This window comes from Globicephala melas, chromosome 18 (genome assembly GCF_963455315.2).
Source record: "Globicephala melas chromosome 18, mGloMel1.2, whole genome shotgun sequence".
In the NCBI taxonomy this organism is placed as follows: domain Eukaryota; kingdom Metazoa; phylum Chordata; class Mammalia; order Artiodactyla; family Delphinidae; genus Globicephala; species Globicephala melas.
In genome coordinates this window covers 32,814,549-32,832,460 of record NC_083331.1, presented here as the reverse complement: position 1 = coordinate 32,832,460, position 17,912 = coordinate 32,814,549, and the positions used below count along the sequence as shown (strand labels likewise).

The following is a 17,912-nucleotide window of genomic DNA, read 5'->3' as shown; positions in this document are numbered from 1 at the left end:
AGTAAGAAGTAGAATTAGAATTCAAACTCAGATATGCCACATACCAAAGTCTGTCTTCTTTGTTTCATACATTCTAAAACTATGATAAAATTTGTTACATACTAAAAACATGTAGGTATAAAGGGCAGTGGGAATAACTCTTAAAAATTAATTCTGTTCAAAAGAGGTCAAGAAAATTAGAAGAGAAGTGGCATTCAAGTTGGAATTTGAAGACTAAATAGCAGTTTTCCTGACAGCTGAAGGAAGAACATTCCATTCACATGGCAATTATTAAGGCCCTATAGCAACAAAAGACTATGATTTTAGAAAAGCTGCAGTGCCCTCATCTCTAAAGTAAAACAGAGATTGGTAATGATTTCTCTTTTTCAATGCTGTTCTGAAGATTACACAGATTATTTAACATGGGACCTGGCACAAAGTAGGTTCTCAATAAAGAGAAAGAAGAAGTGTTTACTGAAAACCAGGGTTCTCCTAGGAAAGTTAGGGGCTTGTACCAATAAAGGTCAAGAAGAAAGCAGGTTAAAAGCAAAAGGAGGGCTTCCCTGGTGGCGCAGTGGTTGAGAGTCCGCCTGCCAATGCAGGGGACACGGGTTCGTGCCCCAGTCCGGGAGGATCCCACATGCCACGGAGTGGCTGGGCCCGTGAGCCATGGCCACTGAGCCTGCGTGTCTGGAGCCTGTGCTCTGCAACGGGAGAGGCCACAACAGTGAGAGGCCCCCGTACGGCAAAAAAAAAAAAAAAAAAAAGCAAAAGGAACATTGAAAGAAATAGCTTTGGGAAGGTAGTCCCTAATCCTGATTTCAAATTTTTCAATTGATATTCATATATGTCAAGAGAGTTTAAATGGATAAATAAATAATAATAAAAGAAAAACTTCCTGAATCATAAATATGGTGGTATACCTACTAGAAGATCTAAAAGTTTCTACCCCTTAGAAATTTTAAAAACAGAGTATTATAAATGTCTAGTAATAGACAAAAAGACAACAAAATATTGAATAGGTTTTCCCAAACTTGAGATCGCCTGAAAAAACATCACTTTATACATCAAAGTAACAGCACAGCAGATAATTTGCTTTTATTCAATCAGGGCAATTACAGCCAATCAATTACAAGAAAAACATTGTGGGACTCCAGTCAAACGTAACACTTCTTTCAATGTGTCATTTGCCTATTTCCAACCTCCACTGCTATAGCTTTTCGTTTTCTGGGAGAATTAGAAAAAAAAAAAAGTGAACAGTTTTTCAATTATTATTAGAGTATCTAATATATATTCTATAGATTGTTTTGTGCAGTTGCTTTCAAACTACACAGAAGTCCTACTAATAATTACCAATAAGTGCTTGTAAATAAAGCACAGTAATATCAGAATTTTAGTAATCCATTTTTCTAAAATTAAAAGTGCATGTTTAATTTTAATAACTCACTAAAAGAAACACTGGTAAATTGTATTATTTTTTAACATAAATAAAACATGACACAATTTATTTAACTTAAAACATTTTTCAATTATTTTTTTTCTGAAAACATCCAAGTTCTATATTGTCTGAGGGTGAGAGGGCATTCAGTTTGAATTTTAAGGCAGTGAAGCCATCTTGTGGTTGATGTTGGTGTTGCTGAGGCTTTGAGAAGGTCACTTCTATCCGGAAAGATTTAGGCCTTTAATCGCAGTTTCACATTTAAAAATGCATATACAGGGCTTCCCTGGTGGCACAGTGGTTGAGAGTCCGCCTGCCGATGCAGGGGACGCGGGTTTGTGCCCCGGTCTGGGAGGATCCCACATGCCGCGGAGCGGCTGGGCTCGTGAGCCATGGCCCCTGAGCCTGCGCCCCGCAACGGGAGAAGCCACAACAGTGAGAGGCCCACGTACCGAAAAAAAAAAAAAACATGCATATACAACCTGTCAGTCCTAAAACTTAGATGAAAAAATAAACACAGATCTGGAAAGCCTTTCCTGTTAGGGCTTCACAGTAATGCATTAAAGTCCTCACACAGCTGGACTGGTAATAAAGCATTTTTACATTAACCTAGATTTTATAAGTAACTTCTACACCTTGGTTCAAAGGCTAAAGCTATGAAAATAACTACAACAAAATATTAAACTTGGAGAAGAATATGAAAAATATTAAACAGTTTTATAGGAAGCATAGTTTTACTTCCATTTTGTCATGACTTCTTTCCATGATTTTTACCTTACAAGCTAAATATTCCAGAACCTTGTAATATCTAGATATACAAAGCCTGCCCTGAAAAACTCAGAAGTTGCAGCATATAGCTTCCTCGGCACATATTGCTCCACTCTAAAAACGTTTATGGCCTAAAAGTCAAACATAAACTGCTTATGGGAAAATCTAGCTTAGGCTTAGAACCCTGGAAAAAAGTGTCATCTTCCCACTCTAACTACTTTTTAAATTTGTCTGAAACCTTTGCATCAAGGTTGCAAGCAACCTTAAGGAGAAAATATGGGAACTGCAAAATAATATTAAGAAGAGAATGGTAGAGGGGTGGGATAGGGAGGGTGGGAGGGAGGGAGATGCAAGAGGGAAGAGATATGGGAACATATGTATAACTGATTCACTTTATTATAAAGCAGAAACTAACACACCATTGTAAAGCAATTATACTGCAATAAAGATGTTAAAAAAAAAAAAGAGGATGGGAGGAAAGAAAAGAATGTGAACAGAACTTACAGTAATTACTAACAAAGTTACTTGCATTTTTTTGGCCATCCTACTTCCTCACAAAATAATCAGTGATAACTAATAGAATTATTAAGACTTCAGTTTCAAACTTCAGATGACAATGCCCTTCTGAAGGTCCCAATTTGTCTTCGGACAAAACAGATGTAAATACAATGTTCCAGGATTAACTGTCTTCTCCTAACTACAGACCTACCACCTCTCCTACCGGATCATAGCTCTCTCTACACTTCCTTTCCAAATGCTGAAAATGCTGTTATCTAAGTCTTATTAGTTATGATAATAACAATACACAGCATGTAAGCATTTACTTTTGGCCTCTCAGGAGAATAAGTTTGAAGACTCCTCTCTACATTCCTTTAATCTACTTCTAAAGAGGATTACTGCTCTGTCTTGCAGAATCTCTAGTACATTGGATGGAGCCTGAGGCCTAATGAATAAGCTTCCAAGGGAGATAGAAGACACAGGACTACAGGCTCTTTTAAAGGACCCACACAAAACTAATGGAAGTAGCTCCTAAAAAGACAGCCTCCTCTCTTCTCTTGCTTATTAAGGATTTGCTTCTTAAACACTGGGGCAAATGCTCTCCAACTCTTTTTTCTTTGGCTTTCTCTCTTAGGAGTGGTAATATCACAGGCAAGCATGGAACTTAGTAGAAATAAAGCAGAAATTTGACCTACTTTGATTCTATTATACTAAGATCAACCTAGCTCAAGTGATAAAGTTCTGCATTAGGGGCTGGGGCTAAAACACAGTCAATAATGAAGTATCCATTTGCCTTACTTCATTTACTGCATTCCCTTGGAGATCTCTAAGTAACAAGATAGCAAACTGAGGTAATAAACATGCACTCTTAGATCTCCAGGACAAAAATACCATCCTAAATGTCTCATAATGCTCAATACTTGCCATACACATTGTGCTACATTTAAGATGTCACATAGATTATGTCACTTAATTCTTCAATGTCATAAGGGACATAATACTTGAATGATAAGAAAATTAAAATCTGGCAAGATTAAATAACTACCAGAAGTCACAAAAACATAATAAGCAGAAGAATGAGATTTAAATCTAGTCCAATAATTCTAAAATCTGTATCTGTCCAATATGTTACCAGCCCCTACTGTTTTCTGCTCCCTCTCCACATCGTATCTGAAGCACAGCAAAACCATGCCTCTGCTTCCTGGGACAGCTAGTCTATCTCACACTTTAAATTTCCTGTCTAAATTAGTTTTTGCAAAATTAGTTTCTAGTATGATCTATTTGGAAAATCACTAGGTAATACAGTTCTTTCTTCCATTTGCTATTTTTTTTACTATTAAAAGAAAATTAGAAAATAATATTATTTTATACCAAAATCTGACATGTTCAAGGAACAGGAAGATTACTTATTCAAATACTCTGCTTATCTTATGCACAGATTAAAATAAAATTTATTTAAATTTTTTTATTTAAAATTTATTTTAAATAAGAACTATTATATAATTTTAGTGTCTAGACCCATGTCTTAATGATTCTGTCACCATTAACATGATGAAGTGCTAGGTAATAAAGCTTTCCAATAAAGGCACAAATAAAGCAACTTTTACTGTATTAGTCTTATTTTACAGACAGACACACAAGTAATTCATGTCAAAAATACATTCCTTAAACATTTACTTTTGCCTGAAAGTAGTTATATTTTTATATAATGTATGCAGTTTTAACCAAAGGCAAATAAAATGAGTAATTCCCGTGCATTGGCTTCTAAAAATTCTATTAAAATTAATTTTCAGAACATTTTCACAAATAATGTGAAGAGAATTATACTTGGCGTCTGAAGGAAAAATATAAATGGGAAGAGCAGAAAGGCAGTTAATCCCACTCTACTTCTGTTTCATGTGAACAGAGCTTATTTTCTGTCTTTTCATTTTACGTATAAACTAAATCTACATCAGCATTAAAAATATTTCAAAGGATAAAATTTGGCAAAGAAAATTCTAGATTCAAATATTCTAAGTTATATATATTTTTTGTTAGCTACATTCAAAGGAAATTCTGAAGAGACCACTTACAAAACTTTGTGAGAAGCTGGCAGAGTAGAAGGGCGTGCGCTCACTCGCCCTTGTGAAAACACCAGAATCACAGCTAACTGCTGCAAAATCGACAGGAAGACACTGGAACTCACCAAAAAAGATACGCCACATCCAAAGACAAAGGAGAAGCCGAAACAAGACAGTAGGAGAGGCGCAATCACAATAAAATCAAGTCCCATAACTGCTGGGTGGGTGACTCACAAACTGGAGAACAATTATACCACAGAAGTCCACCCATTGGAGTGAAGGTTCTGAGCCCACATCAGTCTTCCCAACCTGGGGGTCTGGCGACAGGAGAAGACATTCCCAGAGAACCAGATTTTGAAGGCTAGTGGAATTTTATTACAGGACTTCGACAGGACAGGGGGAAAAAGAGACTGCACTCTTGGAGGGCACACACAAAGTAGTGTGTGCATCATGACCCAGGGGGAAGGAGAAGTGAACCCATAGGAGAATGAACCAGACCTACCTGATACTGTTGGAGGGTGTCCTGCAGAGGTGGGGGGTGGCTGTGGCTAACCACGGGGAAAAGGACACTGGCAGCAGAAGTTCTGGAAGGTACTCCTTGGCATGAGCCCTCCTGGATCTGCCATTAGCCCCACTAAAGAGCCTGTCCCTTCCAGCGCTGGGTCGCCTCAGGCCAAACAAACAACAGGGAGGGAACTCAGCCCCACCCATAAGCAGACAAGTGGTTTAAAGTTTTACTGAGCTCTGCCCACCAGAGCAACACCCAGCTCTATGCACCACCAGTCCCTCCATTAGGAAGCTTGCACAAGACTCTTAGATAGCGTCATCCACCAAAGGGTAGACAGCAAAAGCAAAAAGAACTACAATCCTGCAGCCTGTGCAACGAAAACCACATTTATAGAAAGATAGAGAACACGAAAAGGCAGAGGACTATGTACCAGATGAAGGAACAAGATAAAACCCCAGAAAAACACCTGAATGAAGTGGAGATACGCAACCTTCCAGAAAAAGAATTCAGAATAATGATAGTGAAGATGATCCAGGACCTCGGAAAAAGAATGGAGTCAAAGATCGAGAAGATGCAAGAAATGTTTAACAAATACATAGAAGAATTAAAGAACATACAAACAAAGATGAACAATACAATAACTGAAATGAAAAATACACTGGAAGGAATCACTAGTAGAATAACTGAGGCAGAAGAATGGAGAAGTGACCTGGAAGACAGAATAGTGGAATTCACTGCTGTGGAACAGAATAAAGAAAAAAGAATGAAAAGAAATGTAGACAGCCTAAGAGACGTCTGGGACAACATTAAATGCATCAACATTCACATTAAGGGGGATCCCAAAGGAGAAGAGAGACAGAAAGGACCCAAGAAAATATTTGAAGATATTATAGTCAAAAGCTTCCCTAACATGGGAAAGGAAACAGCCCCCAAGTCCAGGAAGCGCAGAGTCCCAGGCAGGATAAACCCAAGGAGAAACATGCCGAGATACATAATAATCAAACTGACAAAAATTAAAGCCAAAGAAAAATTATTGAAAGCAGCAAGGGAAAAACAACAAATAACATACAAGAGAACTCCCATAAGGTTAACAGCTGATTTCTCGGTAGAAACTCTACTAGCCAGAAAGGAGTGGCACAATATATTTAAAGTGATTAAAGGGAAGAACCTACAACCAAGATTACTCTACCTGAAAAGGATCTCATCAGATTCTATCGAGAAATCAAAAGCTTTACAGACAAGCAAAAGCTAAGAGAATTCAGCACCACCAAACCAAGTCTACAACAAATGCTAAAGGAACTTCTCTAAGTGGGAAACACAAGAGAAGAAAAGTACCTACAAAAACAAAACCAAAACAATTAAGAAAATGGGAACAGGAACATACATATCAATAATAACCTTAAGTGTGAATGGATTAAACGCTCCAACCAAAAGAAACAGGCTTGCTGAATGGATACAAACATAAGACGTGTATATATACTGTCTACAAGAGACACACTTCAGACCTAGGAACACATACAGGATGAAAGTGAGGGGATGGAAAAAGATATCCCAAGCAAATGGATATCAAAAGAAAGCTGGAGTAGCAATACTCATATCAGATAAAATAGACTTTAAAATAAAGAATGTTACAAGAGACAAGGAAGGACACTACGTAATGATCAACAGATCAATCCAAGAAGATATAACAATTATAAATATATATGCACCCAACACAGAAACACCTCAATATATAAGGCAAATGCTAACAACTATAAAAGAGGAAATCAACAGTAACACAATAATAGTGGGGGACTTCAACACCGCACTTACACCAATGGACAGATCACCCAGACGAAAAATTAATAAGGAAACATAAGCTTTAAATGATACAACAGACCAGATATTTAATTGATATTTATAGGATATTCCATCCAAAAACAGCAGATTACACTTTCTTCCCAAGTGCACACAGAACATTCTCCAGGATAGATGACATTTTGGGTCACAAATCAAGCGTTGGTAAATTTAAGAAAATTGAAATCATATCAAGCAACTTTTCAGACCACAACGCTATGAGATCAGAAATAAATTACAGGGGAAAAAACATAAAAAACACAAACAATGGAAGCTAAACAATACGTTACTAAATTACCAAGAGATCACTGAAGACATCAACGAGGAAATCAAAATATACCTAGAGACAAATGACCAGGAAAACACGATGATCCAAAACCTATGGGATGAAGCAAAAGCTGTTCTAAGAGGGAAATTTATAGCAAGAAACAAGAAAAATCTCAAATGAACAATCTAACTTTATACCTAAAGGAACTGGAGAAAGAAGAACAAACAAAACCCAAACTTAGTAGAAGGAGAGATTTCATAAATCAGAGCAGAAATAAATGAAATAGAAACAAAGACAACAATAGCAAGGATCAATAAAACTAAAAGCTGGTTCTTTGAGAAGATAAACAAAATTGAGAAACCTTTAGCCAGACTCATCAAGAAAAAAAGGAAGAGGACTCAAATCAATAAAAGTAGAAATGAAAAAGGAGAAATTACAATGGACACCGCAGAAATACAAAGCACCATAAGAGACTACTACAAGCAACTCTATGCCAATAAAATGGACAACCTGGAAGAAATGGACAAAAATTTAGAAAGGTATAACCTTCCAACACTGAAGGAGGAAGAAATAGAAAATATGAACAGACCAATCACAAGTAATGAATTTAAAACTGTGATTAAAAATCTTCCAACACGGATTCCCTGGTGGCGCAGTGGTTGAGAGTCCGCCTGCTGATGCAGGGGACACGGGTTCGTGCCCTGGTCTGGGAAGATCCCACATGTCGTGAAGCAGCTGGGCCCATGAGCCATGGCCGCTGAGCCTGCGTGTTCTGAGCCTGTGCTCCACAACGGGAGAGGCCACAACAGTGAGAGGCCCACGTAGCGCAAAAAAAAAAAAAAGAATCTTCCAACAAACAAAAGTCCAGGACCAGATGGCTTCACAGGTGAATTCTATCAAACATTTAGAGAAGAGCTAACACCTATCCTTCTCAAACTTTTCCAAACATTGCAGAGAAAGGAACACTCCCAAATTCATTCTATGAGGCTACCATCACCCTGATAGCAAAACCAAAGATACTATAAAAAAAGAAAATTACAGACCAATATCCCTGATGAATATAGATGCAAAAATCCTCAACAAAATACTAGCAAACAGAATCCAACAACACATTAAAAGGATCATACACCATGATCAAGTGGGATTTATCCCACGGATGCAAGGATTCTTCAATATATGCAAATCAATCAATGTGATATACCATATTAACAAACTGAAGAATAAAAACCATATAATCATCTCAATAGATGCAGAAAAAGCTTCTGACTAAATTCAACACCCATTTATGATAAAAATCTCCAGAAAGTGGGCATAGAGGGAAGGGAACCTAACTCAACATATTAAAGGCCATATATGACAAACCCACAGCAAACATCATTCTCAATGGTGAAAAATTGAAAGCATTTCACTAAGATAAGGAACAAGACAAGGATATCCACTCTCACCACTCTTATTCAATATAGTTTTGGAAGTCCTAACTATGGCAATCAGAGAAGAAAAAGAAATAAAAGGAATACAAACTGGAAAAGAAGAAGTAGAACTATCACTGTTTGCAGATGACATGATACTATACATAGGTAACCCTAAAGATGCAGCCAGAAAACTACTAGAGCTAATCACTTAATTTGGTAAAGTTACAGGATACAAAATTAATGCACAGAAATCTCTTGCATTCATATACACTAACAGCGAAAGATCAGAAAGAGAAATTAAGGAAACAATCCCATTCACCCTTGCAACAAAAAGAATACATTACCTAGCAATAAACGTATGTAAGGAGGTAAAAGACCTGTACTCAGGGCTTCCCTGGTGGCTCAGTGGTTGAGAGTCTGCTTGTTGATGCAGGGGACACGGGTTCGTGCCCCAGTCCGGGAAGATCCCACATGCCGTGGAGCGGCTGGGCCCGTGAGCCATGGCCACTGAGCCTGCGCGTCCGGAGCCTGTGCTCCGCAACAGGAGAGGCCACAACAGTGGGAGGCCCGCGTACCACAAAAAAAAAAAAAAAAAAAGACCTGTATTCAGAAAACTGTAAGACACTGGTGAAAGAAATCAAAGATGACACAAACAGATGGAGAAATATACCATGTTCTTGGAATGGAAGAATCAATATTGTGAAAAACACCATACTACCCAAAGCAATCTACAGATTCAATGCAATCCCTATCAAATTACCAATGGCATTTTTTACAGAACTAGAACAAAAAATCTTAACATTTGTATGGAGACACAAAAGACCGTGAACAGCCAAAGCAATCTTGAGGGAATAAAACGGAGCTGGAGGAATTAGACTCCCTGACTTCAGACTATACTACAAACAGCAATCAAGACAATATGGTACTGGCAGAAAAACAGAAATATGTATCAATGGAACAGGATAGACAGCCCAGAGATAAACCCACACATCTATGGTCAACTAATCTGTGACAGGAGGCAGGGATATACAATGGAGAAAAGACAGTCTCCTCAATAAGTGGTCCTGGGAAAACTCGGCAGCTACATGTAAAAGAATGAAATTAGAACACTCCCTAACACCATACACAGTAAATTCAAAATGGATTAAAGACCTAAATGTAAGACCAGACACTATAAAACTCTTAGAGGTAAACATATGAAGAACACTCTCTGACATAAATCACAGCAAGGTCTTTTTTGACCCACCTCCTAGAGTAATGAAAATAAAAACAAAAATAAACAAATGGGACCTAATGAAACTTAAAAGCTTTTACACAGCAATGGAAACTATAAACAAGATGAAAAGACAACCCTCAGAATAGGAGAAAATATCTGCAAACGAATCAACAGACAAAGGATTAATCTCCAAAATATATAAACAGCACATGCAGCTCAATATTGAAAAAACAAACAACCCAATCAAAAAATCGGCAGAAGACCTAGGTAGACATTTCTCCAAAGAAGACTTACAGATGGCCAAGAGGCACGTGAAAAGCTGCTCAACATCACTAATTATTAGAGAAATGCAAATCAAAACTACAATGAGGTATCACCTCACACTGATCTGAGTGGGCATCATCAGAATATCTACAAACAGCAAATGCTGGAGAGGGTGTGGAGAAAAGGGAACCCTCTTGCACTGTTAGTGGGAATGTAAATTGATACAGCCAAATTGATACAGTCACTATGGAGAACAGTATGGAGGTTCCTTAGAAAACTAAAAGTAGAATTACCATATGACCCAGCAATCCCACTACTGGGCATATACCGAGAGAAAACCATAATTCAAAAAGACACATGCATCTTTTGGACTTCCCTGGTGGCACAGTGGGTAAGAACCCACCCGCCAATGCAGGGGACATGGGTTCCAGCCCTGGTCCAGGAAGATCCCACATGCCACGAAGCAACTAAGCCCGTGTGCCACAACTACTGAGCCTGCACACTACAGCCTGTGAGCCATAACTACTGAGCCTGTGTGCCACAACTACTGAAGCCCACATGCCTAGAGCCCGTGCTCCACAAGAGAAGCCACCGCAATGAGAAGCCTATGTACCACAATGAAGAGTAGCTCTCACTCAACACAACTAGAGAAAGCCCATGCACAGCAACAAAGACCCAGTGCAGCCAAAAATAAATAAATAAATAAAATTAATTAAAAAAAAAAAACACATGCACCCCAATGTTCATTGCAGCACTATTTACAATAGCCAGGTCACAGAAGCAACCTAGGTGTCCACAGACAGACGAATGGATGAAGAAGATGTGGTACATAAATACAATGGAATATTACTCAGCCATAAAAAGGAACGAAATTGGGTCATTGTAGAGATGTGGATGTACCTAGAGACTGTCATACAGAATGAAGTCAGAAAGAGAAAAACAAATACCGTATATTAACGCTTATATGTGGAATCTAGAAAAATGGTACAGATGAACCAGTCTGCAAGGCAGAAATAGAGACACAGGTGTAGAGAACAAACGTATGGACACCAAGGGGGGAAAGCGGGGCTGGGGGGCGGTGGTGGGATGAATTGGGAGATTGGGATTGATATATACACAGTAATATGTATAAAATAGATAACTGATAAAGTATTTTTTAAAAAATGCTCTGAGAAGTTGGAGGAAGAGAAAACTCTTATCAGTACCTTTCCCCATGAGCTTATAGCAGAGATAGGTTCTGAGAATCCCTAAAGACACCCGAAGAAACAATGGAAAATCAATAATCCAGAATGCTAGTTTTCTTAAATCAACTAGCATAAGGATGCGCAGCCACTGCTTTGATGTTAGTTACTTTTCCTGTAAAGAACTGTTGCATTCATCAGACCTGTCCAAGACTCCTGCATAATTTGGAGTTCTATACTCCAGAAGTTTTCTAATTATGGTTCCCAGACCAGCAGAATCAACATCCCACAGAAACTTGTTCATAATATAAATTCTCGGGCTCTATCCCAGTTCAATGGAGACAGATGTGTGGGAGCAGGAGAGGTTAGAGGCTGGCAATGTGTGTTCTAGCCAGGCCTCAGGATGATTCTGATGTATGCTGAACTCTGAGAATTACGACCACAACCAGAAAAAGAAATGTAAGGAACTGGAGAGGACTCTGAGAAGAACAATGAAGATGAACGGAATGCCTGAGACAGAATAAACAGAGGAACCAAGACAGATGGCTTTAGCAAGAAGAAACCTGTGGTACTGACATTTACAAGGCTTCAAGTATATGAAGACTTATTCACAAGGGAAGGTAACCAGATGTTCTCCATTTCCCCTGAGGGAAGACAAAGAAGACGTTACGGACTTCAAGTTGCATCATAAGAAATTTAGGTTAAAATACAATTAAAGTTTGCTGACACAGAGTGTTGTTAAACATTAAAATGAATTGCTGAGGAGTTTGTAGAACTTTCTTCTCTGAGTATCTGCTTCAAAAACTACTGTAAATTATAAAATAAACTCTTGTTTTCTTTCCAGCTAAATGACTACCATCTACTGCATAAGGGAAAATGTGAAAAATATGTTGTTACATTTCAGACCTTTTAAAATTATCTAAAATTTAAAATATCTGAGGTACAGCAACTATCTTAAATATCTGAGTGTTAAAATGATAAGAATACTTATTCAAACACAAAACATATACATTCAAAGTATTTCTTTAAACTATAGATAATGATGTTCCGTAATAGTTCAAAAAGTGAGCAGTAGCACATATAAAATTCTTGGTTGATGCAATTTACATGTATTTTCAAATAAAAAGAAGAAATTGAATACAAATGAATAAGAAGTAAAAGACTGACTAGTTGGTATCTAAAAATTGTATCCTTGTATTTTAAAAACATCACTGAAAAAATTCATAACATGAATACATATATGTGTTACACAAAATGATAGCAGCAACCAAATGCACAGCTTTGCCAAAATGCTTCTAACACTCTTTCCCAATCTTATAGCTTTATATTAATAAGTTCATTAAACAAATATGGTTAACAGGTAACTAAAATAAAAAGATACAAAAAGGTCCTTTTCCTGAGCACCAATAATATCTGGTAAGTCTCACATGTAAAGTAAGTGTGTCATAGTTACAATTCCTGAAACAAAAGTTCTTTTTTAATGTTGAAAAGTCACCAAAAGTTTAAGCTTTAATAATTTTCCATGTGTATAGGAAGTCACTATAATGATAACTCTGTGACTTGTTCACCTCCAAAATATTTTGAAGTTGCAGTCTTCATTGACAAAAAACAATTCCAGGAATTTAGTAGATGTTCATATTTATTGTACTTAGCATAATTCAGGAAGTTAACATTTTTCATTACCTTTTCCACCTTTCCACCATTGATGTCACTGGGGAGGAATTTCTTGCCAATTGTTCTCAAGTCTGTCTAAAATAAAAATATTATTATTAACATAAAATTATAGAGAAAAGTGAATCTAAATCTAATTTCACTCACCAACAAAAGATAAAATTACTTAAGGTGTGTGGAACAAACTTTAAATAAATGTCTTTCAACTGATTATGAGATCTATATATATATAAAATCAATCTTTTCTAATACACAGTCCCATACATAAATTGTTTAAAGTACATCAAAGGCCTTATTTATATCTGGTCATACTTCTCTAGATACCCTTTTAACTTACTAAGTCTTCTTTATTAAAATCTAAAACTTGATTTTATGAAACTATATAGTCTTACTAAAAAATTAATGCCACAATCCAAAACTAAATGACTACTTTGAACATATAAACAGAGTATATTTTTGACAACTAAATTCTATCTAACCTTGATATGCAGAGACATGAAAACACATTACTCTATAGGCTGTGATACTTATGACATAACAAAGCTACACAACATAAAAATATCCCAGAGAACAATACCACTGCAACAGCAAGAAATCGTAAGACTATACTGTAGTAAATACTTATTTCATTTGCTTTTTAAACAAATTACAGAAACAGAAGTTGTGAACAAATGACTAACCACATGAAAATTCCCAAGTACATATTATTCAGCAAACTAAAGCAAAACAAAAAAGAACAACATAGGACTAAGATAAAGTTGTAGGATTTCTGACATAAAATCAGAACTTCAACTACACAGTCTACATAAAAAAAACCAGACTTTTTCAGGATTTTGTCTTCTTTAAGTAAGAAGAAGTGAAAACTAAAGGAAAAGTAAGAAATTTGTTCAGAAGAAAACTAATACTACCCATGAAAAAGGCCTAATTATTTAAGCTAAGAAATTATATCGCTGCTTGAGATAGTGAGGTTAGATTAATAACTAAATTTGTACTGTTTTGTTATTCCTTAAATATAGTAAAGAGAAGCTCTTCATTGCCTCAAGAGCAAAACAAAACAGACTTAGAGTGCATTTAATCACAAAATTTATAAGGGAGAAATTTATATTACACTTAAGGAGAAAATACTAGATGATTAAAATTACTGTATTATAAAAGGATTACATATAGAGAAGTAGGATAGTCTTCTTTGAACACCTACAATAATAGAATATCCTCTTACTTGAAATATCCATATATGGTCAGCTTAAGAAACAAGCATACATGTTATACAACCCTCACAGATCCTTTCCAGTCTTTTACTACAATGATTTATAATTTATTTCTCAATGTAATGCAAGGATCACTCCTAAGTAAAACTCACTGAATGGAACTGCCAGGTAAACTAAGCCCCAAATCCAAATACTTGTTTAACAATGTTTCAGGTTTATCCTTTTTGCAGCCTTCACCCAATAATAGAGTGAAAGAATTATAAACCATACCTCAAGCTGCATGTCTTTGACTTTGAAAATACTAAGCAACATATGGGGAAAAAAATACTTTCCTATACTAGCATTTCCTATATTAGGATTGTTTTGAAGATTAAATAATGCATGTAAAGCATTCAGCACAATGACTTGCAAACAGTAAGCATTTAATGAATGTTAGCTATCATGTTTACTTTAGCGAATATAAAACATGCATATTGTTATAATCTGAACGTGTACAAGTCAATAATACAACTAACAGTTCATAAAAACATAAGCATTATCTTGAAGTCACTCAAAAGCTGAAATATTTAAATATGTATAAAAAACAGAATACATAAAAATTTTATGATACATCATGGTCCTTCATTTCTGGTTTTTATCACTAATTAAAAAATTAAAATAAAATGAGGCATTAATATAAATGAGAAATGAGCACTAGACTAAAATCCTAAACTTTGATTTACTACATACTGTAATTAACTAATATGACCTGGGACACGTCAGAAATTCTCTAAATCCAGTTAATTTATTCCTCTGTAACATGGAAAATATATTACCAATTCTATCTTCCAAAGCTGTTGTCAGGCTGAAAGGAGACAATATATTCAAAGTGCCTTACACACATATAAGGAATGTTATTTCATTGTTCTTTTAGCAAGATGAAAATGACCTACCAAATCTTTAAACATCCTAAATTCAAAGTCAATTTATGAGTTCTGCAAAGGCAATTCTATGATTCAGATGCTGTTATATCAGGGTCACTAGGATAACTGGGTCCAAAAATATATTTATAGTGAATAAGCAATTATGCAGGAGAAATATATAACACGCACGTGTGCACATGCACAAAAGATTCCTGACTATTTTTTCAAGTAAGTTCAGCAGAATATCTATTAGGCAAATCATTTTGTATTACACAGAATCTTAAAACAAATTTAAAAATAATCTTTAAAACTTTTACTGTTACATATTATTTAGTAATTTAAGACTAGGCTATCATTTAATTTTTTTCTGAATAATTCAGGAATTTGAACGCAAAACTACATGCTGAATTTCAAGGTTATTTCTTAATATCCTTACTCCTCATTCTACAGAGGAAAAAATTAAGAACCTCCCTCCTTTCAACATAAAAACCCATGCAGAAAAGAGTTACATAGCAGCTCTGAGGCTGCTATCTTTAGAAGGGCCAGCTTACAAAGTTGGCCCGAAGGTGTCATCTGGGAACTTGGCACTTGAACCATTCCCTAACTGAAACTGTGGTTCACGGCCTAAATTATTTGTGTTAACAATGTGATCTATGGTAAACACCTGCTTTTTAAGGGGGGGAGTCTGGAATTCTATTTCATGGTAAGCAGAGAGTACCTTCCTAAGCAGCCCAATAATAGCCTAATGGACTTCCCTGGGCAGGAAAACCATATACATACCATTGCTTTGTTCACTGCTAGATAAAGGAACAAATTCAGTGTGTTCCCACTGGCGGAAGAGAACATAAGCAAGCTTATGCATGGATTATTCTCCCAATATGTAATAAGTTGTATGTAAGAACTAATAATGCAAGTCTTTCTCAATTAGTGATTAACATCCCACAATCACTCGAAAGTTAAAAAACTTCAACAGAAACACTGTATATACCTGATTTTATTTAAAGGTTATAAACTTGAACCTTAGATTATTTGTCTGGTGTAGACTTCATCCCGATTAAAAGTATTTTTTTTAATCCTATTGTATCGCATAATAGCTCTGGACTGCAGTATTTAACTATATATTTTAAAGAAAATTGTAAAGACAAATTAATTCACTAAGATAATAATAATCATGTACCTCTTACGTACACAGGACAAACACTTCATGTTGACTTATTTTACTTAGTTTCATACCCAATTTATACATAGCTCAATGCTATTTACCTATGTATATAAATAAGAAAAATAAAAAAGAACAGAAGATTGTCACAAAGCCTTTTTCCTATCATCTTTAGGACTTTTTTTAGTAAACAAAGAAACTAGGGTTCTTTTTTGTGTGTGTGTGGTACGCGGGCCTCTCACTGCTATGGCCTCTTCCGTTGCGGAGCACAGGCTCCGGATGCTCAGGCTCAGCGGCCATGGCTCACGGGCCCAGCCGCTCCACAGCATGTGGAATCTTCCCGGACCAGGGCACGAACCCGTGTCCCCTGCATCGGCAGGTGGACTCTCAACCACTGTGCCACCAGGGAAGCCCGAAACTAGGGTTCTTTATACCATTTTTTGAAAATAAAATTCACTAATTTGGGTGCAAATCAAGGGAAGTTAAAGTGTCTAGCAAATATTCCCATTTGTAGTCACAGATAACACACATAATTTCTAAAAAACCTGTTGGTCTTATTGAATAAAATTTCAAAGCAGCTAAAAAAAAAAATCACAGGTTTCAAAATATAAATTTTATGTTTAAACCCAAGTTTAACTATGTAAATATAAATTTAAGTAATTTGAAAAGTTATACACATTTATATATTTATTTATACTTCACATGCTCTTATCAGTTGTCGCCCTTTCTGCTTTATGCTAAACCTACTTTGCAGTGACATAATGGATTTATCAGACAGTAATTCTCTTCTGAATTTCACTGATTATGTATCATAGTATATGAAGTTGATTAATAGACTGTGACTGCAAAGGCGATACAAAAAAAACTCCCATAGGGTAACTGCAAGATTGAAAAAAGAATATTAATTTACTTACATCTGTACTTCAAACAATTTTTATAACTCTTCAAAAACATCCAAAAGTCAATCCCAATTATAGATAAGATACAACTATACAAATGGGTAGAGGGAAAGAGCTTGGAAAGAAATATACACCAAAACATTAACGGTAATTATTTGGTTTTATTATTTTACTTTTCTGTATTTTCTGAAGTAGTCGTATGGTACCATATATACTACTTTTATCAACAGGAAAAGTTACTTTGAAAGAAAAAATACAACTGTCAAGAAGCTATAACCTAGCTAGAGTTTCTATGTAAATTAAATGTCAATTTGTTTTCATGAATATAATCAGTTTTTACTGATTACATAGCTACATAGCTACTGTAAATGTAATGAAATTCTGTAACGGATCACAGGGTGAAAAAAAAAGGAGTTTTAATTGCATTTTTCCCTTTTTCATTGAATTCTGAATAATAGATGTTAAAGAAATATATATTTCTTATAATTGGCTTATATGAGATTACCAAATTCAACAAACATCCCTGCAACTTAAAATGGACAATAAAAATGCAAGATGATTTATGATTTTTTCTCATCATAAAATCCAGTTTATTCTATGAGATATTTTTCATAAATATAGCTTCCAGATTTAAAACATTTGTAA

The 17,912-nt window shown here is 35.8% G+C and overlaps 1 protein-coding gene across 1 annotated transcript in view; it reads right to left on the bottom strand.

Moving 5' to 3' along the window:
- Positions 1 to 17,912, bottom strand: part of TDRD3 (tudor domain containing 3) — a 203,135-nt gene that overhangs the window by 102,021 nt on the left and 83,202 nt on the right. Inside the window, exon 3 of the mRNA XM_030830358.3 lies at positions 13,112 to 13,177. Coding sequence (XP_030686218.1) covers positions 13,112 to 13,177 — 66 coding nt within the window. The remainder of the gene's footprint in view (positions 1 to 13,111; positions 13,178 to 17,912) is intronic.